Source organism: Trematosphaeria pertusa, assembly GCF_010094035.1.
Source record: "Trematosphaeria pertusa strain CBS 122368 unplaced genomic scaffold BU26scaffold_27, whole genome shotgun sequence".
Taxonomy (NCBI): Eukaryota; Fungi; Ascomycota; class Dothideomycetes; order Pleosporales; family Trematosphaeriaceae; genus Trematosphaeria; species Trematosphaeria pertusa.
Genome location: NW_022987238.1, coordinates 183,061 through 208,619, shown reverse-complemented (window position 1 = coordinate 208,619; position 25,559 = coordinate 183,061). Strand labels below are relative to the sequence as shown.

The 25,559-nt window shown below is 55.1% G+C and overlaps 10 protein-coding genes across 10 annotated transcripts; 5 read left to right on the top strand and 5 right to left on the bottom strand.

Annotated features, from left to right (window-relative positions):
* Window positions 1-1,123: 1,123 nt before the first annotated feature.
* Window positions 1,124-3,351, bottom strand: BU26DRAFT_189710 (ammonium transporter-like protein). The gene is made up of 4 exons (XM_033820496.1): window positions 3,091-3,351; window positions 2,634-2,965; window positions 1,993-2,584; window positions 1,124-1,943 (listed from the first exon to the last, which is right to left on the bottom strand). The coding sequence occupies exons 1-4, from the start codon at window positions 3,158-3,160 to the stop codon at window positions 1,369-1,371; spliced, it is 1,569 nt and encodes a 522-aa protein (XP_033675786.1). The 5' UTR covers window positions 3,161-3,351; the 3' UTR covers window positions 1,124-1,368.
* A 1,507-nt stretch (window positions 3,352-4,858) lies between these two features.
* Window positions 4,859-5,808, top strand: BU26DRAFT_189752 (uncharacterized protein). Its single transcript, XM_033820498.1, has 3 exons — window positions 4,859-4,929; window positions 4,983-5,454; window positions 5,503-5,808. The coding sequence occupies exons 2-3, from the start codon at window positions 5,152-5,154 to the stop codon at window positions 5,650-5,652; spliced, it is 453 nt and encodes a 150-aa protein (XP_033675785.1). The 5' UTR covers window positions 4,859-4,929; window positions 4,983-5,151; the 3' UTR covers window positions 5,653-5,808.
* Window positions 5,809-8,021: 2,213 nt separating this feature from the next.
* On the top strand, window positions 8,022-9,501 carry BU26DRAFT_611340 (uncharacterized protein; the record flags this gene model as incomplete). The annotated part of the gene is made up of 5 exons (XM_033836060.1): window positions 8,022-8,234; window positions 8,282-8,389; window positions 8,437-8,828; window positions 8,876-8,949; window positions 9,062-9,501. 5 exons carry the CDS (start codon window positions 8,022-8,024, stop codon window positions 9,499-9,501), a joined length of 1,227 nt encoding a protein of 408 aa, XP_033675784.1.
* A 560-nt stretch (window positions 9,502-10,061) lies between these two features.
* Window positions 10,062-11,094, top strand: BU26DRAFT_525688 (AP-2 complex subunit sigma). The gene is made up of 5 exons (XM_033830563.1): window positions 10,062-10,153; window positions 10,215-10,254; window positions 10,321-10,350; window positions 10,535-10,765; window positions 10,853-11,094. The coding sequence occupies exons 1-5, from the start codon at window positions 10,119-10,121 to the stop codon at window positions 10,952-10,954; spliced, it is 438 nt and encodes a 145-aa protein (XP_033675783.1). The 5' UTR covers window positions 10,062-10,118; the 3' UTR covers window positions 10,955-11,094.
* Window positions 11,095-11,792: 698 nt separating this feature from the next.
* BU26DRAFT_511931 (Sec23/Sec24 family protein-like protein) lies at window positions 11,793-15,966 on the top strand (the record flags this gene model as incomplete). The annotated part of the gene is made up of 5 exons (XM_033827339.1): window positions 11,793-13,584; window positions 13,639-14,822; window positions 15,368-15,519; window positions 15,573-15,775; window positions 15,851-15,966. The coding sequence occupies 5 exons, from the start codon at window positions 11,793-11,795 to the stop codon at window positions 15,964-15,966; spliced, it is 3,447 nt and encodes a 1,148-aa protein (XP_033675782.1).
* A 1,003-nt stretch (window positions 15,967-16,969) lies between these two features.
* BU26DRAFT_572389 (uncharacterized protein) lies at window positions 16,970-19,324 on the bottom strand (the record flags this gene model as incomplete). The annotated part of the gene is made up of 1 exon (XM_033834239.1): window positions 16,970-19,324. The coding sequence occupies one exon, from the start codon at window positions 19,322-19,324 to the stop codon at window positions 16,970-16,972; it is 2,355 nt and encodes a 784-aa protein (XP_033675781.1).
* Window positions 19,325-19,950: 626 nt separating this feature from the next.
* On the bottom strand, window positions 19,951-21,925 carry BU26DRAFT_535656 (uncharacterized protein; the record flags this gene model as incomplete). The annotated part of the gene is made up of 3 exons (XM_033831299.1): window positions 19,951-20,371; window positions 20,453-21,305; window positions 21,358-21,925. 3 exons carry the CDS (start codon window positions 21,923-21,925, stop codon window positions 19,951-19,953), a joined length of 1,842 nt encoding a protein of 613 aa, XP_033675780.1.
* Window positions 21,926-22,611: 686 nt separating this feature from the next.
* Window positions 22,612-23,445, bottom strand: BU26DRAFT_189288 (uncharacterized protein). Its single transcript, XM_033820492.1, has one exon. It carries the CDS (start codon window positions 23,262-23,264, stop codon window positions 22,665-22,667), a length of 600 nt encoding a protein of 199 aa, XP_033675779.1. The 5' UTR covers window positions 23,265-23,445; the 3' UTR covers window positions 22,612-22,664.
* Window positions 23,446-24,039: 594 nt separating this feature from the next.
* Window positions 24,040-24,379, bottom strand: BU26DRAFT_441978 (uncharacterized protein; the record flags this gene model as incomplete). Its single annotated transcript, XM_033824485.1, has 2 exons — window positions 24,040-24,251; window positions 24,352-24,379. The coding sequence occupies 2 exons, from the start codon at window positions 24,377-24,379 to the stop codon at window positions 24,040-24,042; spliced, it is 240 nt and encodes a 79-aa protein (XP_033675778.1).
* Window positions 24,380-24,836: 457 nt separating this feature from the next.
* BU26DRAFT_189495 (uncharacterized protein) lies at window positions 24,837-25,493 on the top strand. Its single transcript, XM_033820493.1, has one exon. The coding sequence runs from the start codon at window positions 25,008-25,010 to the stop codon at window positions 25,377-25,379; it is 372 nt and encodes a 123-aa protein (XP_033675777.1). The 5' UTR covers window positions 24,837-25,007; the 3' UTR covers window positions 25,380-25,493.
* Window positions 25,494-25,559: the final 66 nt, after the last annotated feature.

The window sequence follows — 25,559 nt, the reverse complement described above, 5'->3', positions numbered from 1 at the left end:
AAAGAACTGGAGAGAGTCGATAGAGAGCGAGAATATACTGTGATGACGATGTAGGTAGGAAAGGAGCGAATGGCGGCGACGGAACGAACAAATACGGAAGGCCATGCTGTTCAGCTGACTTCTTCCCCGTAGCGACTTCGCCAGAGGTAGAAGGCACTTCAATCCTAACGTCTCTTCTCCATCCACAGTAACCGTCCGACTTCGCGGAGTCGAAGTAGGCGAGGAGCATCCAGTAAGCCCTCTTGCAGCCACCGGGGGCAGCAGCTACTGCACCCCAACCTCCGCCCAGCCTCATAGCCGCCCTATTCACTCTTCACCTCCAATCCCCCCCTCCCGATAAGCCCAGCACAAAGCCCCTCCAAAATCAATGACCTCATCTCCTTCTACCTAGCCGTCTCTTTTCGCAGCCAGCACGGCAAGACGCGGCAGCCAGTCCAGTCTCCTGAGCTTTGAAACTCCCCCAGCGCATGTGACATATGTATGGCGCGGAGTGATGTCCCAAGGCAAGTCAATATCAAGCCAACGCCTTGGCATGGGGTGAACCCAGGGAGCAAGCCGTACGATGCGTACGATGTGGCTTCCCGCCACGAGCCAGTCACACGGCCCTCCTATCCAATGCCGGAAATGTGCTCAGCTCATCTCAGCCCATTCCAGCAGCCGGTGCATTACCCAAAATCTCATGGTACTTTTACTCCGCAGATAACGATTCCCTTCGCCCTTTGCCCTTCCCACTCCACCGCCCTACCTATCGATCTACGAGTCGACGTCAGATCAGACACGGGAAGCTTCTCCGCACGATCAATGCTTGACATCATCCAAGCCCGCGGTATCAGAAAAATCCGGGGTAAGAAGCGCGGGAATGCGTCAGCAACTGCCTGATCGCCTGCTCGACGAAGACAAAATGAGGTGTTGTGGCCGTGCCAGAGATAAGGAATGGGGGCTTGGCATCAGGTCAAAGGCAGCACCATCTGGGCGGCAACGTGCCCGCCACCAGTCGATCGCGCTTGGCAGATAAGGCAAGGTTTGGCACCCGAGACAAGAACACCGGTCTGCGGCTTGTGCGTGTCAAGACCCGCTAACCCTGGTCTGTGGGAGAAGCTTGGCCTCGAGTGCAGTGGTTCTGGATCACAGGCTCAACGTGGAGGTTTGAGAGCTGGGTCATCTCGAAATCGAGGTCTCATTCTCCAAATTATATGTACAGTACAGGGTGTAAAAGGGAAATCGGGGAAAAGGTAAAAGCCAGCTCTACTGCTGCGCCGCCAGCCGCCGGAAAAGACAGACACATTTGTTTGGTATCTCGTAACTCCGGCCAGAAATGCTCATACAAGACTCCGCGAAAAGCACACCACCTCTATCCACGTTGGCTTTCTAGTGATGACCCTCAAGCTCGGCCTTCTCCTGTCCGGCCGCAATTGCATGGCGGTCACCGCCAATGCCGGTGTGGGCGTGGTCCGCGCTGCTCTCGCTTGGCTCCTTGCCCTCGAGCATCTGGCTGTGCTGCGTGATACCATGTCGGTCGCCCTGAGGAATCGAGTGCTCCGTGTTGGCCGGCTCGCTCTTAGCAGGCGTCCAGGCAAGATAGTCACGACGGACCTCGACGTAATCGTAAGCGAACTCGCCGAGCTGGTCATCGTCCATTCCGAGGAGCTCAGCCTCTTCTGAAGCACGGAGATGGAGGCCGGGAATCTTGTCGATGAGGAAAGCAAGAAGAGCGCTAACGCCAAAGGCGTAGGCACTGGCGGCGACAATGTAAGCAAACTGGATATACAGCTGCTTCCACTCGTGCTCGATCCAGCCACCGGGGAATAGGCCCGTGTTGACTCCGTCGAGACCAATGATGTAGCCTGTGCCGAAGATGCCGTTGAAGAGAAGTCCGACCATGCCGGCGACACCGTGCTCAGCGAACACGTCGAGAGCATCGTCGATCTTGATCCAAAACTTGACTGCGCAGCTATTAGTGCCTGATAAATAAACTATGTGGCATAGACATACTCTTAGTGGCAAAGTTAGCCACAACGCCCGTGGTGATACCGAGAACCACGCTAGCCCACGGAGGAATGAAACCAGAGGCAGGAGTGGCGGCGACCAGACCGGAAATGACACCTGAGCACCAACCGACCATAGACCACTTGCGAGCAAGGCGCCAATCGAGGAGGACCCAAGTCATTCCGGCGAACATGGCAGTCAGGTTGCTGTTCCAGCAAGCCATGGTAGCACGCATGTTGGCACCAAAAGCAGAGCCTCCGTTGAAGCCCAGCCATCCGAACCACAGGAAAACGGTACCGAGGGTGATGAGAGAAACGTTGTGCGGGCGGAAGTTGAGCATCATCTTCTCCTGACGACGTCCAAGAATCCACGAGTAGGCCAGGGCAGACAGACCAGAGCCGATTTCGACAGGGCCGCCTCCAGCGTAGTCCAGACCACCCCACTTGTAGAACCAGCCATTGATATTCCACGCCCAGCAGGCAATGGGGCAGTATACGATGGTGGCCCAGAGCCAGATGAAGACCATCATGGGAATCAGGCGTCCGCGCTCGGCGACGCATCCGACGATAATGGCAGCGGTAACGGCGCAGAATTGCATCTGTGAAATCCTGTAAGCAATTGCGAATGTAGTAGCGGATTTTGCATACCTGGTAGAAGGCATACAAGAGCTCTGGAATCAGTGGACTGCCGGGGCTGGGAGCACCAAGCGTGTTCATGAGACCAAAATGGCGGAGATCCCCAATGTAGCCGCTGGTACCGCTTGCGCTAAAGGCGAGCGAATAACCCCAGAAATACCACTGGAAGGTGATGACGGAGCTGGAGAACATGCAGGCCCAGATCAGAGAGAGGGCAGATTTCCTGCGCGCGAGACCAGAGTAGAGGAAGCCGAGACCCGGTACCATGACCAACACCATGGCCGAGGCCACGATGATGTAGGCCTGATCACCCGATTGGAACCATTGGTTCAAGTTCTCGACATCTGGAGTTCACAGCACATTAGTTTGGGTTTCCAGAGTGCGGAGGGCGGTTTTGCGGGGCGGGTCGCGCAATGGTGATGGTGTTGCGACCTTCACGTGCGTGGTGACACAAAAATGTCTAACTTACTGGAATCTCCACCCAGGTTGGTGTTGGTGCCATTGAAGACGGTGGGCGCCCCGACCCACGAGTACGACATGGCGGGAGGTGGTCTCGGTGCCGCGTGGAGTGATCAGGTATTAAAGGGTGTATAGGAATGCAAAGGAGGGTGAGGCGGTCGGGACTGGATGAAGGAAGGAGAAGAAGAGGAGCACAGATGGAATTGCCCCAATGATATAAGAACTGGCAAGGGAGAAATCGGAGCCCATGAGATCGTCACGGCAGCTTCGCCGGGGCCCTTTATGGGTGAAGCTATTTCTTATCAGCCCTTGTCCACGGACCACCATTGAGGCAAAATAAACGAGAGCCAGCGCCCACAGCCGCGACCGCCGTGGGGTCGCGTCAGATCTGGAGCTTTGTTCTTTTTTCCTGCCGGGACCGGGGCGGGCTGGCGTCACTGTGCATTGTGCCTTCACGCGTCCTTATCGCGCGGCTCCCGGGGCTGCTGTCGCGCTGATAGGGACATCTGGGGCCCTGAGCGGCCACGTCGCGGGCGTCTCGTAGGGAGGCCCTCGCCGGCCGTCGAGTCTGCGCACTGCCGGCCGCTCGCGCGCGTCGAATTCGCCTTGAAGCTGCGCTGCCGGTTGCGGTTTCATCTGCGACGCTGGGCTTGGCGTGTGGGATTGTTGGTAAGGCGATTGTTCACGGAAAAGTACCAGAGATAAGCAGGCGGCGCTGGTTGGGCGGCGGGGCGAGGGGGCGCTAAGCCTTTTGCACCCGCGGGTCTTGCCATGCCTGGCCGCTGTCTGTGGCCGATGGCCGAGGGGCCTGCCACACGTCAACCGCCATCATCGCGACCGCGGGCGAACCATTGTGCGAATGCTTTGCACAGAGATAACAGTCCGTGGACGCTACCTGCGTGCTTTGCGAGCTCGTTGGCCGCCGCTGCGCCGTCCTCATCTCTCTCCCCACAAGACGATTCCACGTCTTCAACGGATCCCTCCCGACCACTCCCGGGCGCCTGGTTCTCTCCTTTCACGAACCTTCACAAACACCTGGAATCGACCGCACGTGCTCACGACCCGCGGGATGGAATCAGCTGCGAACCCGTCCACCGTCGGGCGGGTGCACCGAGGGCTCTCGTCAGCTCGTCTCCCAGGCACCGGTCCGTGATCGCCAGCGGAAGTCGAATCGAGTCTAAGCACTTGGCGCCGTCCTGAAGATTCTGCCCGGCCACAGTCGAACCACTCTGAAGCTTTACGGGCTTCCGTGCGCGCGTCCGCTCTTCGTCGTGCTGCGCGCCCCACTCGCCATGCAGAACGCAGCCAGAATGCTGACTCGCAGCACCAGCAAGGTCCAGAAGCAGATTCGAGCCAGCTCGATTGACGGCAGTAACTCGACAGTCGTTGTCCGTTTGTTTGTGGCATGCGTGGGCGCACCTCCACACTGTAGTAGGGCTGTCAGCATCTGCAGGTCAGAACCCTTTCCGCCCGCCCCGCGCTGCAGGGCGGGAGTGTCGCGAAAGCAGGTGAGCTCACGCGTCCATCTCAGCTCGTTATGCTTTCCGGACCAGTGGGGTGTGAGAATGGCCGTGGCGGTCATCTTGGAGTGTCAGAACCTTTACACGAACGTGGGGCAGGCTTAATTTTGAGGGGCAGCACCCAATCACAGCCGACGTAAAATTTTCTCGACAACGCCTAATACCTCATTGCATTCCACACGGTAGCGTTTTCTATGTGGGACATGCTTGTCTATCTGTGCTCCTGAAACTTTTGCAATTCTGTTGAATGGTGGGAGCCGGCGGCGAACTTTGTGCGTCCGGCTTCGGAGCTCTTACTACGGCCGCAGACTAACCGATATTCCAAGCTGGTTAGCGGCAATGCTGTTGTTCTAGCCGGAGCACAAGACTGACATCTCCGTAGTACTGGGTACTAGAGCTTATGGCCCAACCCACTCTTCGCCGCATCTTCCGTGCGATCCATAAGCAGGCTGTACGGCGCACGAGCTATCGAGACAGCCTTCCCTATAGGATCCGCGAGCACGACTCTCGTCCTTTACGCAGTAGCTTTGGGGACCGTCCTCTCGTCTTTCATGGGACCTTCCGCCAAAGCGAGCATGTCAGTCCATATCATTTCAGCAAACAGAACCGAGCGTCAAGCCCCTTGCGACCAGTTTGAGGAAGTAACGAGGGTTTGCGTACCCTCCAAGGCCCGCAAAGCTTACACTGTGTTACTGGAGACTTATCGGAACAAACATCTCAATGATGTTCAGCATGTATTCCGCACTTATTTCCAGAAACACCACCAGCCTAGCGCATGTTGTTGGCCAGCTCACGCCCGATCGCCCCTTTTGAGCTCCGAGCGGATGTCCACGGTGACTCGAGAAGCTCGCAAGGTGCCACCTTGGGTACGCATCCATATCCTCATTCCACTAATATTGTAGTTAGCCTGTCTTGCGAGACGACGTCAATCGAGCCTATACAATGATGCCCAGCGCCGAAGCCCCCGCAAAACGACCAGCATCATGACTTTCAAACGCTCCGGATACACTTTCCACTCGAGACCAGCTTCCATTCGGCGACGTCCTTGTTGATTTGGTATAGCTTCGAGTAGGGCGTCTATGTTGGAAGCGCGCCGGTCGATTCCCAGAGTACAAGGGATGTATGCTTACTCGTCCAACCCTGTGCAAGCGGAAGAAAACTCCTACATTGGATGTGACGGCCCCTAAGAATGTCTTGCCTAACTGGAATCTGAGCCTGTCGGAAGGTCCTGCTCCATTGTATGAGGGCTGGGTCAGGAGCTTAGCGCGGCAGCACTGACCTCGGGACACTGGTGGCACAAGATCCTCTTCGCATCGGCGGTCTAAAATCCTCGGAGAATTAGGTAAATGGCAGAGTTCTCGATCTTAAGACGGGGATTCTGTACTATGGGAAGAGTCTGGCAAAAGGAGAGAGGTGCTATTACCCCGTGGAGGACTCTCTCTACCTCCCGCTTGTTGCGATATGAAGGCTATGTAGCATAGCTTCCGCTTTCTTTTTATCGACGTCCTCCAGAATGTCCTCCACAGGCAGTGGGAATGTTTTCCTCGCATTAGATTTGATGCCCGAGACTGTCACAGAGACGGGTCATTCATAGCCCTGGGCTCGCTTCATACGCGGAGACAGCTTGCATTCAATATGGAGGCATTTTTTACCCCTGGCCTCCAACAAAGGTAACCCCGCCATGCCAGATAAGCCTGGTCATTTATTTATCGGCAGCCTTGGGTCCTTGCTGCGCTCCACGTGATTTCCCTTTTGAGAAAGACGGAAGGAGCTGAATTAGGTATAGGGCTGAATGCCAAAATCGTGAATGCGGGGAAAGCTCCACCAACCTTGATCAACTTCTCCTGATTCCTGCACCTGCGACTGCTCCTGCATGCGCCCTTAACATCCTCGCAGAATCAGCGGGACCTCCCTGGCTAGGGGCACCGGGCGCTTCGCTTCCGCCAGCTGAAATCTCTGTGTTACTATAAGGGCAACTTTGACCACACCTTCTTTCGACGTTGACCTAAGGCATTGGTCTCACGCCGGTTTCCGCGCCATGCACTTCTTCCAAAGCGATATGGGCCAGCAATTGCCTTTCAATGGGATGGTTTGGACCGTCACTAAATCCCCTTGAAAGGCGCAGACGATACAAAACCAGGGCTTGCCCACCTCACGAAGTGGTTTAAGAGGGTGGCTAAATTCAGGACCCAAACCGTCAATACTCTCCACAGCTTGGCATGCACGACCCATACACGTATACGACTCTACAAGCCTGCCCACCATGTCGTTTTCGGAGGACCGCGACTATACTCGGATGTTTTGCGTGGAGGGCGCACTCACCGCCAGATGTGAACTCTTTTTGGGCCCTGTCACAGCCTCTATTGGTGGGAATTTCTATATTCAGTCGTCTTCCGCTCCCTGAAGGGCAAGAATCCTCCCCGTCACTCGTTTATGCAGAGCTGTAACTCTGCTGGTCATATGCCTCGGGAAGCCATGATCATCTCTTGTTCCATCTACGGGGTTGTCGACAATGACGAATTTGACGGCCGTCGAGCGACGCCCGCGAGCGAGAACTATCGACGACAGACAGACGTAGCCCGTCCGATCCCTCCGCCCATTACGGTAGACCACGTTCCGTGCTAACTTCCCGGTCTTTTCTTCCGCGGCACGTGTTCCTGAGCATTCAACAGCTGTTTCGACTCTCACGATTGACGTACGCCCCCTCGTACTCAGTGCTTCCTATCCGCCTGCGGCTCTGTCGCGGGCTCTACGCTCGCGTAGCCTCGGGCTTGATCCTCTATCACTGTTTGGTCTCATGAACTCTTTACCTTGCTAGTCTATCAAGTCGGGAGAGAATGCAAGGCATGCAGGTTGCGTAATCTCCAGCCTACTACCAGAGCCGGAAACCTCCACATCCGGACCTTTCCGACTCTAATGCAGCTCTTCGGCAACTAAAACGGCCATCTGCTGCCTGCATCCAGCTACTCGTGTACAGTAGCTGCCCTAGCATGAAGCATGCCGATACGGACCGAACTTCAATCATCGAACTGCTGCACTGCCCCGTAAGAGCGGTAATAATCCCCCCATTATGACAAGCATCCTCAGACTTTTGCGGCCGAAGCCAATCAGGCTCCGTCTTGGGGGTATCCAGGTAGATGGTGGCGACGCCTAGGCCCCTTTCTCCACACTACATGGGGATCTGCCGTCTGGGGAAATCGCCAGGCCCCTGGATAGTCGACCGGAAAATGAAAAGGAAGACATTCGATACGTGAACGCCCATATCACCCCAATTATTGGACCCTGGATCTACAGCTACCGTTCAGACCTCGATCGCCGGCCATTAGTCGCCTGCTCAGACTATAAGACCTGTGGTCTATGCTTTTCATTTGGTTTCGCTCTTCAAAAGAAATTCATGACTTTGTGACAAACATTCTTCCGGATGGCAGGAGACTTCCCTAACCTGGATCTCGTCACTACCTCACAATGGGTGGAACCAGACCACATCCATCCTGTCATACGATCATGGCTTCCCGCGTATAGCATCACCCTTACAGTCGTAGCCACACTCATATTGACAGCACGGATTTGGTCGCACAGCAGGACAAGCGTTGGTGGCCTTGGTCTGGATGATCTTTTTATAAGTAGCGCCTGGGTATGGTTCCATCGCTACTGCCAGACATTTCGCTCACTCGCCTGAAGGTATTTGCTACGTTGTTCACTGCGGCATGCCTCCTCGGGACCCTGAAGCACGGCTTCGATAGACATGTATGGGATGTGGAGAGCACGCACTATACCCATGCGGCATTGGTAAACATTGCTCAATCCTCTGTTCAATCGGTTCTAACGCTCATCAGATCCAATGGCTCAGCGAAGGTGCCTTTACCCTTAGCATCTGCTTCACCAAGATCTCGGTCCTTTGCTTCTATCGCCGGCTTGATCCTCCATGCACAAAGTCTTTTAGGAGGATCCTCTACGTTTTCATCGCGTCCACTGCATGCTATCTGCTTGCATCTCTCTTGACGCAGCTATTGATTTGCCAACCCATCGCCGCATACTGGGCCGTACCAAAACCTGACGCTTTAGGTCGGACGTGTACCAGCCAGCGTGTCTACTACCCTGTCCATGGGTCGTTGGGGGTCTTTTCTACTTTTTACACTATTGCGATTCCCTACTCAGTCCTTCGCAACGTGCCCATGTCGAAGGTTCAGAGGAACGGCCTAAGGGCCATCATGGGCATGTCACTAGTGTTCGTCATTCGTTCGGTTGGTGACACAAAACGCTAACAGCAAGCAGTGTGATAGGGGCTGGCATCGCTCGAACCATATTTCTGTTCCGACTGGCAGACAGCCAGAACGGAGACGCGACCTGTAAGTTCACCCCTGCTTCCGATTACTGCACGTCGAAAGCACATGCAGATAGAAACCTTAAACCACCCATCAGGCAAGCTTGTGCTGCGTGAGAAATCTGACCTTCTCTTAGGGAACGGATTCAACGTCTTCGTGTGCGCGCAACTGGAATGCCACTTCGCCCTGATCTGCGCGTGCCTGCCATTTCTCCAGCGCTGTGTCTCGCAAGACCCGTCCCTACCTATCATCTACTACTCTGACAGTAGCAAAGATCGAAAGGCTTCCGTCGTATCCAGAGTTAGCAGCTCCCTGTCAGACCAGTTCAGGCGCCTACCCCTCAAGCGTGGCGCCAGCCCGCGAAACTTGGAGGCTTCCCGATCCCGACCGCCGGTCGCGGTGGAGATACCGGAATGGGAATTTCAAACACTGGGGTCGCCACAGCATGCGAGTTCACCCGTGGACGAGATCAGCTACGAACAGTACGTGCAGGGCAGGTTTGGCCCGCCAGCGCCGCCAAAAGACAGCCGTGATTTATTTGATCAGTACCGAAGGGAGCGGGGACACATTGGGTAAGGCTTGCAGGGGCGCCAGGGGTGTGCTTGCGTGCGAGGCGGTGAGCTTTCTCTGTGGAATGTATCCATTCCACGTATTGGAGTGGGAACAATAGAACACCAATATCGATTGATCTTCTCGCCGCTTAGGCAAGTGTCTGAATCCGAGCATACGAAAGGCTATGTCCATCGCAGTGGAAAGGCGCTGCACATAGGTTTCAGAGGAACGATCGCCAGGAGCTTGACGCTGTCGAGATGAGGCGCACACCATCGCTTCGAATAGAAATGCCATGTGAACTCTTGACCCTTGATCCCCGCGGCGCCCATGTGCAGAGGTGTCACATAGCACGCCCACTTTCAGGGGCACCGTTCTCACTCTCCTCAATTCTGGTAGCGATGGTTGAGGTGAGTGAGGAGAACGTTCACTCCAACCAATCTTAGTGGTCGGCTAAATGTGGAGCCCCGATGTCATGCATGTTCCGCAGGCACGAGCCAGCGGCTTGCCCCGAACAAAGCTTAGCTCGAGGTCCCGCCAAGGCCAGCCCGGGCGACTGTGACGGCCCGTAAACGCATAGAGACGCCCGCTCATCACTCACATATACCACACCGCTTGCGCTGAGCTGCACGGCGTCCCGCACCATGGTGCTTTCGTTCATTCTCATACAGAATCGCCAGTACGTAGCTCGCTGCCGTCAGCTTTGATTCCGTCACACGGGAACTGACGGGTGCGATTAGAGGGAAGACCAGGTTGGCGAAGTGGTATGCACCATATAGTGTAAGTCACACCTCTATTTTGAGGCCTGCGATTGCGCCGCGGAATCACATATTAATCTGAATGTAGGATGAAGAAAAAGTCAAACTGAAGGGCGAGGTACGCATCCCTTTCGCACACATTTCCCCCAAGCTCCACCATCCTGTCGCTCCCTCCCTCCCCTCCCTTCCCGTCGACTCTTCGATTCCGCGCCCGTACACCTATCCTCACTCGCCATCCTACCCGCTCCATACTCGCTCCTCCCGATCACCTATCCACTGTGCCCTAACCATGCCGAGCACAGGTCCACCGCCTCATCGCCCCGCGCGACCAAAAACACCAATCCAACTTCGTCGAATTCCGCAACATGTCCAAAATAGTGTACCGGCGCTACGCGGGGCTCTTCTTCTGCGCGTGCGTTGACACGAATGATAACGAGCTGGCATACCTGGAGGCTATACACTTTTTCGTCGAGGTGTTGGATGCGTTCTTTGGGAATGTGTGTGAGCTGGATTTGGTGTTCAATTTTTATAAGGTATGTAAGCCAAGGAGGACGCACAGAAGGAGAGTGAGGGAGTGGTATGAGGGGATGAATTGGAGTTGGGGCTGACGGGACGTATAGGTCTATGCGATTTTGGACGAGGTTTTCTTAGCGGGAGAGATTGAGGAGACGAGCAAGACAGTGGTGCTTACGAGGCTGGCACATCTGGATAAGCTGGAGTAAACAAGGGGACAAAGGCCGCCACCGATACGAGATTGGATCAGCTTTGCGTTGCCATTGAGCAAGGGCTGCCGCCGCGGCTCGAGGGTTGAAGTTGCAGTATGCGGCTAGATGGCAACCACTGACAGGGAATAGGACGAGCGAGGAAGATGCTCAGAAGCATTTGGTTGAATGCCGTGCCAGTACGCCCTCAAGCGACTTATGGCGTGCGAGGAAAGGAGCGAAGGCCATGGAAGGCGGATAACGGTAATATAAAAGCTGAAGCGCTCTACAAGAGACAGCAGCTATAAACTATAGCGTCTTCTTGATGATCTGGCCCTTCTTTCCTACATGCTGCTTCGCGAGATGGCTTGTAAGTCGTTGTGAGACTGTCGCCTGTCAACAACGCAAAGCTTTCGACCTAGTTGGATTGGAACGCGTCATGAAGTCAAGTTGACGCGTATGCGATGCCCAGGCGAAGAGCTTCTCGCCGGATCCCGAAGCTACCGATTGTAGATCATCGGTGGGAACATGGAAATGCACGATTAACAAAAGTCTCGCACGCCCGTGCAGGTTGCTCCAATCGCACGTGGTGGTAGTCCGCTTCGGAAAATGGCTCGATCCGCCGACGCGCACAGACCATGCGCTTCGGTATGGAAAGTTCAACGGCTACGAAAATAATGCCAGATCACCCAAATCAAACCCCCGGCTACACACCTGCCGAGCCTTTCAGTGAGCTTTCTCTCTGATATGGTGCCCTCCAGAATTACTCCGCGTCGCTCCATTCTTCCTCAACGTGCGTGACCGCGCGAGCTACGTGGCTCGTCCTCGACCGCGACCGTGAGATCCCCGCGCCGCAATCATGTCCGACTTCCAGATGTACCACGCCCTCGGGCAGGGCTCGCCGAACCCCAATGGTCCCACCAGGAAAGACGAGAATAGATTCCGCCCTCCAGTTGCCGCGAGCCCTTCGGGATATCAGCAGACTGACAGTCCCGCATACGGTCATACTCCCAATCAGTACGCTGGCGCTCCAAGCCAAAATGCGCCTCCAAACCAGCAACAGAGCTACTTTCCGCCGCAACCGTCGCCGCAGTATCAAGCAGGTCCAGATGTCAACAACTTGACACAACAGATGGGAGGAATGGGATTGGGTGCGGAGCAAGCAGGACAACCCAGGCACCACAAGAAGAAGGATCGCCACGCATATCACAACATTGAAGGACCTGGCGGGAGCTCGCAGGCGTTCAATGGCATGCCTCAGAGCGGAACGCCCACTCAGTTTCTGAACCAGAGCTCTCCACAGGCCGGCGGAGCACAATGGGCACAACCTCAGATCACGCCAGCAATGAACCAGTTCCCTGCGGCGGCACCAATGTTCAGTCCGGCGAATCAAGCTACAGGCATGCAGCATGCTGCGCGGGCGGGCACACCTCTCACTGGGACACCTGCTTCGTCATCGCAGGGCCGCGTGGATCCTGAGCAGATACCAAGCATACCGAGATCTCGAGACGCGCCGGCGAAATACTATCTGGAGCACGTATATCCAACTATGGAACATCATCTGCCTCCGCCAGCTTTGGTTCCTTTCGTCGCCTACGATCAGGGTAATTCCTCGCCTAAATTTGCGAGACTGACGTTGAACAACATTCCCTCCTCACAAGATGCGCTCTCCGCCACACATCTACCGCTAGGTCTCATTGTTCAGCCACTCGCGCCGTTACAAGAAGGCGAGCAACCGATACCGGTGCTGGACTTTGGAGAAACAGGCCCACCGAGGTGCAGGAGGTGTCGAGCATACATCAACCCCTTCATGCAGTTCAAATCAGGGGGCAACAAGTTCGTCTGCAACATGTGTACCTTCCCCAATGATGTTCCTCCGGAGTACTTCGCACCTACAGATCCGTCTGGTGTGAGGGTAGATAGATTACAGCGTCCCGAACTGACGCTTGGTACCGTCGATTTCATGGTCCCCAAGGAGTACTGGTCCAAGGAGCCTGTGGGCTTGAGATGGCTATTCCTGATTGACGTCAGCGCTGAGGCTGTCAATCGAGGGTTCCTCGACGGATTCTGCGAGGGCATTATCAGCGCACTCTACGGCGGAGAGAATGAGAAACCACAGGTAGAAGGCGAAGAGGCACCCCGAAGGCTCCCGAAAGGCGCCAAAGTCGGTATTGTGACGTTCGATAAGGAGATGCACTTCTACAACCTTAGTCCAAATCTGGACGCAGCTCAGATGTTGGTAATGCCGGACATTGAAGATCCGTTCGTGCCGCTGAGCGAAGGATTGTTCGTCGACCCTGAGGAGTCGAAGGCGGTCATCACTTCGCTGCTCACTCAACTACCGAATATGTTCTCAGAGTTCAAGAACCCAGAACCTTGTCTGCTTTCGACTTTGAACTCGGCTGTGGCAGCGCTTACAGCGACAGGAGGAAAGATTGTGTGCTCATTAGCTGCTCTACCGACATGGGGCCCTGGGCGCTTGTTCCTTCGCGACGACGGCAACCTCCACAATACAGATGCGGAGAAAAAGCTTCTATCGACTGAGCATCCTGGCTACCGAAAGGTAGCGCAGAAGATGGTGGAGAGCGGTATCGGCATAGACTTCTTCATGGCAGCGCCTAGTGGCGGCTATTTGGATATCGCTACAATAGGTAGGTCATATTCAGAACAGCTTTTGTAGGAGATGTAAACTAACGGTTGTGCAGGCTATGTGTCAGCTACCACGGGTGGCGAGGTATATTACTTCCCCAACTTCCACTCACCACGGGATACGCTCAAGCTGTCCAAAGAGATCAAGCACACTGTCACCCGAGAAACCGGTTACCAGGCTTTGATGAAGGTGCGATGCTCGAACGGTCTCCAGGTCGCCGCCTATCACGGAAACTTCTACCATCACACTTTCGGAGCCGATCTTGAATTTGGTATCATTGATGCCGACAAAGCTATCGGTGTCATGTTCAGCTACGACGGCAAGCTGGATCCCAAGCTCGATGCTCATTTCCAGGGTGCGCTTCTTTACACGACGGCCAACGGAGAGCGTCGGGTGAGATGTGTAAACATCGTCGCTAGCGTCAGCGAAGGGGCTGCTGAAGCGATGAAGTTTATCGACCAGGATGCCGTCGTAAGCATCATCGCAAAGGAGGCTGCTGCTCGCATATCCGAGAAGAACCTCAAAGAGATCCGAGGAGCTTTGACTGAGAAGACCGTCGACATTCTTGCGGGCTACAGGAAGAACTTCACGGGACACAACAACCCTCCTGGCCAACTCGTGCTTCCTGAGAATCTGAAAGAGTTCAGCATGTACATGCTAGGCTTGATCAAGTCGAGAGCATTCAAGGGTGGCAAGGAGCCTACCGACAGGAGAGTGCACGACATGAGGTTGATCAAGCACATGGGTCCGTTGGAATTGTCGCTGTATCTTTACCCACGGATGATCTCAATACACAATCTGGACGAGAAAGACGGTTTCGCCAACGAAAACGGCCATTTAAGGATGCCAGATGGTGTACGGGCGTCGTTCTCAAAAGTCGAGGAAGGCGGCGCTTACCTCGTGGACAACGGCCAAATCTGTCTGCTGTGGCTGCATGCGCAAGTGTCACCGAACCTGCTCGAGGACCTCTTCGGAGAGGGACACACCAGCCTAAAGTCTCTAGATCCGTTTTCATCCACATTACCAGTCCTCGAGACACATCTCAACGCACAAGTGCGCAACATTCTACAATACATGGAGACCACCCGCGGCTCCAAAGCGCTCACCATACAACTCGCCCGGCAGGGCCTAGACGGCGCCGAATATGAGTTTGCGCGGCTACTCTATGAAGACCGCAACAACGAAGCGCAGAGTTATGTGGACTGGCTCGTCCATGTTCATAGACACATACAGCTAGAGGTACGTTTCATCGATACCGGTCTCCCGAAAGAATATTTCCAGACGTGGATTGAGGCACCTTGGTTGAGTGCTAACGAGCGGACAGCTTGCGGGACAGAGGAAGAAGGAAGATAACGATGGGCTGGGATCGACGTTTGTGGGGCTGAGGACACCGTATTGGGGGTAAAGGGAGTGGTGAGGGTGGTTTATTGCATAGCGTATCTTTGGCGGGGTTAGCGATGGTATGCAGAGAAACATGAATTATGGCTTGTTGAGAACGACCATGCGATCCCGGACTTATCGCAGGTCTCAGTGATATGAGTGACGCCTAGGTGGACATTGAGAATTAGCAAATCAGCACGTGACCTTCGGAACAATGGATGGGCCGCTCTCGCTTAGCATTTCCGCCCACCCAGAACTTTAACGACCTGTCGCGACATTCCGCTCAGCGAACAGTAAACCTCGATAATCCTCCACCATGCCGACCCGCTTGACTAAGACGAGGAAACAGTAAGTTGCGACATGTGCCCCCTTTTGAAGACTCGATAGCTAACAATTGCATGCAGCCGCGGCCATGTGTCCGCCGGTCACGGTCGTGTCGGAAAACGTACGTCGACTTCGTAACTCATACAAGACATTCCAAGGCTAACAATTATGCGACAGACCGCAAGCACCCCGGTGGTCGCGGTTTAGCCGGTGGACAGCACCACCACAGGACGTGAGTCTATACAAACCCGCGGAGCGGGTGAGCTAGCTAACAGGGTTTCCCAGCAACATCGACAAATACCACCCGGGCTACTTTGGAAAAGTCGGCATGCGGTATTTCCACAAGACGCAGCAGAAATTCTGGAAGCCCGTCATCAATCTCGACAAGCTCTGGTCGCTCGTTCCCGCCGACAAGCGCGACGAGTACCTAGCCAAGAAGTCGGATAAGGCGCCCGTCCTAGATCTGCTCTCCTTGGGCTACGCAAAAGGTGTGTGTGTTTTTAGACCGCTACTCTTCTCTCGTCTCTCTCGGCGTCTCCGTGGTGCTAATTCTCTCTCTCTAGTTCTTGGCAAGGGCCGCATCCCCGAAGTTCCCATCGTCGTCCGCGCGCGCTACGTCTCCAAGGAGGCTGAGAGGAAGATCAAGGAAGCTGGTGGCGTCATCCAGCTCGTCGCATAAGCGGTTGCTGGTGTACGCGAATACGGTAGCTTGGGTCGGATAACGGATAACAAAATACCTTGCGAAAATGGGCTTAGGGTCCGTGTTGCCTCACTGGCGCACGTCTTGACTCTTGCAGCGTGGTGGCTGAGGAATGGTGTCGATTCCATAGGAAATTGATCATCCATTCCTGAACAAACCCTTTCTTGCCCAATGGCTCCCTACCTGGTAGGAGCCGATGCTCCTTGTGGGTGTCACTCTGCTTCGCTGCGGCTGGGGCTGCGGCCGCCGCGGGAATTACTGCAATGCCGTGACCTGCGTCTGTGATTCTCACATGTTGTAACGCTGACACGCTATGTTGTGTCTCATTGCCTCGAGTCTAATATACAGGCCTTCAGAAACCACTTCTGTGACTTCTACTGATTGCTGCAACTAATCGCTTACAAAATGTTTCCAATGAGAGCGCTGCTCATCCTGGCAAGAGTCGCGCCTATAAGGACTATGACGTGAGTCCTGTTGCACTGATTGACTTAATAAAACAGCCCAGAGGTCCAGCCTTACTCTAGCTACGTGGGTACTTCGTCCTCTCAACCAGAGCTGAAACGAGGAGCGGGGTATCAGTAAGTGTCGCCCCTGGAATAGACGATATATAATATAAACTGCTTTCCCTTATTCACACTACTTCGCATAAAGCGAGCGGTACAATTATGTGAACATGGCCAACGATTCTCATAATCCCATATTTATCCTAGAACGCCGACTTTGCTTTTGAGAACGCAGCGTGCGTACACTCATGTTGGAAATTCATAGAGCGCCTTGTCAATGCGGCGATTTACATACATGTAAAAGTAGAGAAAAAAGACAAATGGTTTACACATCCCTGAAACTCTGGTTCGGATGAGGACCCGTATAATGACCCAGATCGAGCGCTGGCCCTACACTTGCGCCGTTCTGCATGCTACTTCGCTGTTGTTGCAGCGGCGGTGCAGGATCTGGTTGATGATGATGATCGACATGGTTCGCGTCACTGTGTGGCGCTGCATTCTGCACTGGAAGCTCTGGATGCGGCGAGAGATATTACGGTTCGCGTCTCGCTCAGTTGTAGCATCTGTTGTTGCTGTTGTTGCAGAGGAGGTTCTTTGCTAAGCCTACTGCCCTTCGGCGATTGTGGCTCTGGATGGCCATCGTCCTGGGAAGGAGGAGGAGGATCTTGGGAGGACATAGTACGCCGCAGATCCATTTGTTGCTGTGCGGTTACTGGGGGCGGTTGATATGTATCTTTGGGTTGTTCCTGGTGGGTGGGCGGAGCGGGATAGGATACCGGTTGGGCAGGTGGGCGGCTGGAGCTGGTGTGCTGCATGCTGGATGTGCGGGGTGGGACTGTGAAAGTCTCAGTGGAGTGATGCACAGGCATTGGATGGTTGGCGTCGGATAAGGTGTAGGGTCTCGTTAGAGTGGAGGTTCGATATGGCTCTTCGGATGTACATGGCGCCGCGTTTTGCGGAAGACGAGGAAGGGAAGAGCGGTGGTCGGATGCGGTAGGTAGGTTGTTCCATGCTGCATCCCGGCCGTTGCAGTTGTCGGTTTCTTGTAAGGATGTATGCGGTCCTGTAGGGTCTCCGTGCTGGCCTGCAGAGAGGGCGTACGAGGCGTGAGGAGGATCCTTATGGAGTCTCTGCTGCTGACGCGGAATCGTAACCTCTTGAGGTCTAGCCTTCCTCAAAACCATAGCCCGCGTCTTATCCTCCATCTCCACCCGCTCTCGCTCCCTCCTCAACCTCTCTCGCTCCTCGTCGCCAGCCTTCTGCGCCACGCGGTTCAGTCTCTCTTCACACTCTTGCCAAATTCCCTTCTCTGCGCAGTCTCTCCACAAGACTTCGGTGTCTGGAGTATCTGCTTGCGGACGCTCATTCTGCGGGGTTGGAGCGAGCGTTGTGCCGGATATGCGGTGTTGAACGTCAGGCGCGCCAGGATTCTTTCGAAACTCGTCGGTATCGCGGTCGACTTGGGTGAGGAGTTTTTGAACGCGAGGGGTGATTAGGAAGGGGCTCTGGAATTGTGATTGGGGCTGGGGAGCTTCGATTGCGGGGCCCGCGTTTGGGTCGTGCTGAGGCGTCTCCGGGCGGAAATCTGGGAGCTCATGATCGAGGTGTGTCTGCTCTGTGTAGTTGCTCGAGCAAGAATTGATCAAAGGCGAAGGGGGCGCATATGTAGGTTCGTTATATATTTGCGGATCGCTGTTGCTCGCAAGTGGCTGCCGCGGGTTTCGCGGGTTTCGCGGCGGATAGGACGCTGGCCGGAGAGGTGGAGTCGGTGTTGGTATATGTATTGACGCTCTTCTGTGCGTCTGAGGTTCCGATATACGGGTCGGAGGCGCGAATGCTGACTGTCCAGTTGGTGGAAGGTCACTCAGGTTGAGTCGATTCTCTCCCTGTCCGGCCTCGTTCACTCCTTCCGCAGCGTCTAGGTCCTCGGTAGAGAACGGACCATATCTGTTCTTCCACGACTCTGGGACTGCACTCCTCGCAGGCTGCTGCCTCGCTCTCAACGGCGGGCAGGTCTGGCTGGCATTTACCGTATCCAACTTCTTCCTCATGCTCGGCCTGAGGCGCTTGTCCACTCTGAGAGACTTGCTGCGGCCCTCGATTATCTTCCGCCTCTCTTCTGTCTCTTTATTCTGCTGGCCCGCCAACCCCACGCCCAGCCTCCTATATTTCTCTAGAGAGCTCGCGTTCGTAGGAATGGGGATCCGGCTAGGCTGTCTGGTGGAAGGAGTCCTTCCCAATCGAAAAAGCTTGGAAATGTGGTCGCGTCCGTTGGAGAGGGTGCGTTTGAGCGCCGATGGCACCGGCTCCGGCTCTGATTCTGGCTCTGGCGACCGTGTGGGATAGATGTCAAAGTCTGGATCTGTGCACGGTTCGGTGACGGTGGGCGCATATGACGCTTGGATGTTGCCGCTGGGATTTCTATACACAGACGGCATAGTGGGTTCGTCGACTGAGTCTTCAAAGCTAAGACTTCGTTTTTCGTACGCCGACCTGCGTCTCAACGACGAATACGGAGCGGCTACCGGTTTGAAAGGCAAGCCGGGGTGCAGGCTGACATCCGATGATGCATCGCTTCGAGGTCCGTCTCCAAGGAGAGGGGCGAAAGGCGGATGGTGGCATTGTTTCGGTTGGCTATGAGCTTGCATCTGTTGCCGTTCCGTAGCCTCACGGTGGAGTTGATATGCGGATGGTTGGCGCTGCGTCTGAATAGGCGGCACGAACCGGCACCACCCAGGCTGCCTCTGCACTTCCTGGGCCCCGTTACCCTCCTTCTTCTCTGAGCTGAGGCCAAGCCTCTCTTGAAGGGCAGCGAGCCACTTCCGTCTCGCCATGGTCGAGCTTTTCGAATATATTTTCCAGTGTTCGGAACACTCGTCCTCCGTCGGTGTAGATGTCGATGAAGGTTCAGTTCGCTCGTTGAAGCTGCCCATGCACAGTGCAAGGGCGTGAAGAGTTTTCCTGTACTCACGGTGCGCTACGGCCCGACTTTCGATGTGTCCCTTGCGAATTGGACGTGAGTACCGCTCGCGTAGCCGAAGACAAAAGTGTGTCTGCTTCGGAGAGCTCTTCTCTAGAATCGTGCGTATTGCCTGATCTTCAGCGAAGCGTTGAGGGGAATGGGAAGAGGATGTCGCGGCGCCAGGCATTTCCGCCATGGAAATGGAAGGTTGGGCAGTGTAAGGGTTGCGACGAGGTCGTCGAAAGAAGGTTGGGCGCAGCCAATATCGCCATCTTTGGGAGCGCCTAGGCGGACTTTTAGAGCCTGGGGGTAAGCAGTCCATGGGTCGGCGACCCATTGGAAAAGCTGTAATTCGGGGTATGTTTATGAAAATGACGTTCGTTTCGTTACAGCTTGCCAAACGGCGGTGATGAGTGATGAAGCAGGCAGCTCACCGCGGGATAACGCCATAGTACACGATTGGAGGCACGTTTCATATCCCATTCACCGCTCTACACCCTACTTCTGTTCCATAGGAGCAAGTTGCAGCAGCTCTCTGAGAACCGCCTCGGCAGAATCCGGTTCCACTGTTCCTTGAGCGCTTCTCGCCATCATTTGCCCAACGAACCACTTCACCTTCTTGTGCTGCTGCTTTTCCACAATATCCTTTACCATATCCGCCTTTTCGTCTAACAGCTTCTGAGCCAAGTCCAGGTACTCCTGACGGGACAGTGGTCGTAGAAGCATGTCTTCGTCGGCAATGATCTGCTCCGCCGAGCGAGCGTCACCATCGAATTTCAAAGAGAGCAAGAGTTTCGCGGTTCGGCTGGTAATTTGTTTGCGCAGAAGATGTGCGATGATGGAAGCGAGCTGAACCGAAGAAACTCGATTTTCGGACCATTCTTCGCCCTTGAGGAGGCCGCCAAGTTCCATGAGAACCCTGGGTCATCGTTAGCTTGGGAGAAAATATTCGCGAATGCTGCCTGAGGGGCGCCCCATTAGTGTTTGCAAGGGCACTTACCAGTTACCTGCTACTCTGCCGACACGTGCTAGAATGTCCGGATGCCCGGGGAAGGTATGGCGTAGGTGCTCCACTACGTCAAAGTAGTAGTCCAAGCGGTCGCCATCGTCGAAGAGGAAGAGGGTACTGGCATCCTTTGAAGTAAGCCCGTAATTCTCGCTATCAACCAGCGTGTTCACGCAATCGTCAGACAGCATGGGCAGGGTATGCCGAAGATGGTTTACAAGGTCGTCCCCGATCACAACAGGGGCGATATCGGGGTCGGGCATATAGCGATAATCAATCTCGCCTTCCTTGCCTCGCAGGCGCTTCGTCGACTTGCTGCCTAGTGTCCATCCGCGCGTCTCGCCCTCAACAATAGCGCCACTTTCAAGGATATCAATTTGTCGGTCGCGTTCCGCAACAATAGCGTCCTCAACGGCCTTTACGCTTGCAAGGTTCTTGATCTCCGTCCGCTGACCCAGCCCAGTGACGCCATGATATGACTGCCCATGCTCGGTTGAACTGCCATTCCTTTCGCGGACGGACACGTTGACATCAGCACGAAGACCACCCATCTCCATACCCGCTGTGACGGCATTTACAGTCTTCAGGATTGTCTGTATTTTCCGAACCAATACCGCCGCGGTTGTGGGATCGTGTATCTGTGGAAGTGTAATGATTTCGATGAGGGGATGCGACACGCGGTTGAAATCGAGGAGGTGGGTGTGTGGGGGTTGTAGGACGGTCTTGGCTGTATCTTGCTCCATCTGAATCTGCTTGATACCAATGGTGATGGGGACATTTTCAGGACAGGCGCCGGCGGGGAAGTCGTGCGGATAGAGTGTGATGCTGCCATTTCTGGCAAAAGGTTCTAACGAAGTTAGCATGTCGATGAAGGCATCAACAGATCATGGGGGCCTTGCCATAGTACTGTGTGATCTGGTAACCCGCAGGCTGGTCCTGGTAGAAGTAATGCTTCCGATCGAAGCTGCTCTTGTGCTGGATCTCGCAGTTTAGAGCCAGGGCGGCGCGCAGTGCGGGTATGAGCGTTTCCTTCTGGAAATGCGGCTGGCTGCCGGGGAAAGCGATGTCGAATAGAGAGACATGAGTATTGGGCGTCTCGTTGATGGATGTTGCAGCGCTGGAAAAGAGCTTCCGCGCCGTGTTGAGCTCTGCGTGTATCTCAATGCCGACTGTGAGCTCCCACTTCTCTAGTCGAGCATCTTTTCCTTTCGACGACGGCTTGGAGGAGCTGGGAGTAGCTCGATCTTGCTTCTTCTTCTGCTTTGCGGCATCTTTTAGGAGCTTTCGGAAGGGTGCGCCGTCATTCGGCAGTGGTTCGCTATCGGTTTGAAGAGCTCGAACTGAGGTTGCGGCGAGGGCTCGGGTTGAAGCCAATGGCACTTTCCCCACGCGGCGCAGACATGATTGGCATATGTAAGGCCGTTTTGAGAAGATAGCGAAAGCCGTTCGGGTGTTGTGGGCGAGCATGGTGTGAGGGTTATCGAATGCATGTCGAACGATATCAACATTCGCATGTGTCCGTGCGCTGTTCCGATAGCTCGGGATGGATTCCGGAAACCTCCAACGTCCGCAGAGCTCCATCCATCCCATCCTTGGACTTTACCGCGGGATTCCCAGCATTCACAAATATCGGTGCCGAAGCCTGCAAAGCCTGTCCCAGAGTCGGCGAAGGAGTCCCCTCGTCCTATTTGTCGCCGTGAGCTCAGGCGCGCTCAGCCTCTTATCTTCGCTCAACCTCTTCTCGTCCCCCAGAGAGGAAACGTCTGGTAGCTCCTCTGATGAATGGAGAGGTCGGACTCCAGTCGGCAGCTTGCCGTTCGACACGTGAATGTTCGCGAGGATATAGATTGGAGCTTGGACGTACACTGACGAATCGACGTGCACCTGGTAGAACCCCGTACAATGCGGGAATGTTCCAGGTCCGGCTCCTTGTGGAGTAGCAGCAAATGTCTCGCCGGAGTCGCACATCAACGCTCAGTTGGCCTGTTTGTGGCGAGCAGACTTGCGTTGCTCGCACCGATTCCTCAGATATGCGTATAATCTCTTGAACCGATCTCGATACCGCTCCCAGGTGGCGGCTTCTTGCTCACCTTGCCGTGCAAGAGGGACGAAAGTACCAGGCTGGACGTATGTGGCCGGCCAGCGACTGAAATCCGGCTCGTACGCAGTCGCTGTGCTGGTCGAAGTGCGTCTGCTCGACATCCAGCTACGCTACGCTAGCGATCTTCTTCCCTTTCAGCGTAGCCTTCAGCACCCGAAGCTTGAGCTTGAGCCTCTCCTTGTTGCGCTTGAGCTTCTGCTTGTTCCGCTTTAGCTTCGCCTTGCGGCGCGCCCAGGCTTCTGGATCGTGCGGACGCGATATGGACCCTGTGCTTAAGCCAGTCCCTGGTACGAACGCAGCAGTACCCGTCGTGGCTGTAGAGGTACCGCAATTCCCAATCGATGCTCCAGTGCCACAGGCTTCCGCTGAGCCAGAACACGCACCGCCGCCTGCTCCGCAAGCTGACATGCAATAGGCGTTAGATGTAGGTGAGTGGGTGATGAGATGAAAGCGCCTCCGATAGGAAGCGTGTGAGAATATGAAGAAGTGGAGTCTGTAGGTGAAGTGGTGATGAACCAAGCGTATGATCCCGCAGTAAGGATGGCAGCCGTAGAAACTGTGATAAGCAACCAATGGGAACCACAAGTAACGGTGGGTGGGTTGGGCCGGAAGCGAGGATGTGGGATGGTAGAAGAGTAAAGAGTAACGCCTGTGGATCAGATTCGTTTGTTTTCCGGTCCGATCGAGGAAGGAGAGGTGTGTCATGGTTCTTTCCTATAGCTATGGGGAAGGGCTTGAGCGGAGTTTCAAATACGATGCTCCTGCTTAGATTCTGGATATTTTGGTAGGTGCGAGCTGGCTGGATGTGAAGCCACTATGCAGTGACTATGCTAAAAAAAATTTGGTTTAAGATGGAAACGGACATCAGTTGTTGAAGCATACACGTCTGTAGGATACGGACAGTGCTGAAGAATACTCGTTGATTGCCCCGACCAGTGGTCTGGCATCTACATACATACTCACACGCTAAAAGGTTGCCTAGATAGCAATGCAAAGCTAATCGCCCCCCCGCCGGCCAAAAGCGCTCCAAATGCTACATGACTCAATCATGCCCAAAGATAAACACAAGAAAAAGGGTATTCAGTAACTCTGCAAAGCCTCAACGTAAATGGAGAGAAAATGAGCGTACGAACGTAGACAGTTCGGAGAAAGTAAAGTAAAAATGCTGCATGTGCGCCGTTGTGATGCAGGCTCAGGTGAAGATGTGCGTCCGTAAAGTCGTTGATGATCGAGTCGAATCTCTCCGCCGTGCGTCTTCCACACGTGTGCCACTCCAACGTTCCGCAGTGCATGTGACATAGTCGTCATAGGCGGTATCCGATGCGTGCGCGCATGTAGTGCTGTTGGTGTAACTTCGTAACGCCCCTGCGTCTCCTTCCTTCCGCATTCCTTCTGCAGCCACCCCTGCTGCTTTTCAGCCTCCCCAGAAGTGCATCTCTTCTTGGTCATCGATCATCATGGGGTTGGTCCGCAAAGGCGCCTACGAACGGCCGGTGCCAGCGCGTGCAAACTCTCTTATGCGGACGGCAGGGCCCTTGCTGAGTCGTTTGCTGCTGGTAGAAGACGAGGTCTTGGTTGACGTGGGGCTCGACGCGTAGACGTACTCGCCATCGACGTACTGGGCATCGCTGAAGAAGGTGGTGCGCTTTTCGCGGCGTGTGTAGCGCTGCTCGAGGCGGTAGAGCTCAAGTCCTATCCCCTTTATTAGCAGCCGCTCGTACTCGGGACTCAGACGCTGGAGGCTCGCATGCGCCGCTAGCAACCACACCCAACTGGTGAAGGAGAAACGTACTGGCTTGAAGCTTCTCAATCAAACCCATATTGACGGCGCAAACGGAATCCAGATACGTGTGCGTTGCGTTTCTCTTGTCGTGGATTTTGGAGTAGCGAGGGGCGTATATATTCTGCGTGTCTCGCAGGGGGGCAGGGAAAATGGCTGTCGAGCTGCAACACGCACGCGGCAGACGCAGTATCGGCTGTCAATGCAGCCGTGGACGATCAATCGGTCAACGAAGGACAGGTATCCGCAATGGTGGGTAACAGCAATCCAGCTCGCAGCTCGCTGAGAGAGAGTCGTGGAAGAAGAAGAGGAAGCGGCAGAAGAAAGCACAAACGGCAACGGCACAAAGAGGGAGGAGCGGGCGAGCGAAAGCGAGGATAAGGCGCGCCAAACGGGCTGGGCAAGCACTGGCAGGGCACTGGCAGGAACGGGTCCAGCTTCCAGAGCGCACGCTGTTGGGTTCGGGCAGGCGAAGGCTGGATCCCAGCGCCGCCTCCAAGCCGCGGCCTGCAGGCTCTCGAATCGGTTTGCAATCGCGGCTTGCACTATTCCAGCACACGAGCCGAACCTGCGGGATTTCGAACCCTGTGCCGGCCGATGCAGACTAGAAAGCACGCTTCTGCAGGTTGAAAAAGGGCCTCTCCTTTTGCCTGCGTTGGGCAGGTGCAATGCAACAATGCCGCCGACATCACGCACTCACGCACGCACGCCTCATGCTTTGCGCATCTTGCACCTCGCACCGCGCGGCACCGAGCACAGTTAGCAAACAGAGAGCGACTGTTCGGCGAATTCCCCGCCGGCAATGTCACCGGCTGCCCGAGTCAGCACCCACGTGGAAAGTCAGCCGTCTAGCCCCTTCGAGCCACGAGCGCCCCAAACGTGCCACCACCACCGCTTGGCACGCTACTGCTCCCTCCAGGGGCGCATTGACAGATTGGCCGTCCAAACCTGAAAAGCAAAAACAAGCTCGAACAAGGCAAACGTCAGAGATGATCACGAAGGCCACTTTCATGCATCGAACGCCGCCTCGTGTAAATTAGGTACAATTATAGAAGGGAGCACGCGGATGGCATAACAGCACCCCCGCAACACTCGTGTTTGATCTCCCTCTGCCCGTCGCCCTGCCGCGTTCTATCCGGCCGGTACATACGCCATGCTCAATGCCTTAACGCAGGGATGCTTGAAATCATGTGCCATGCCACGCCATGCCGACCGAAGAG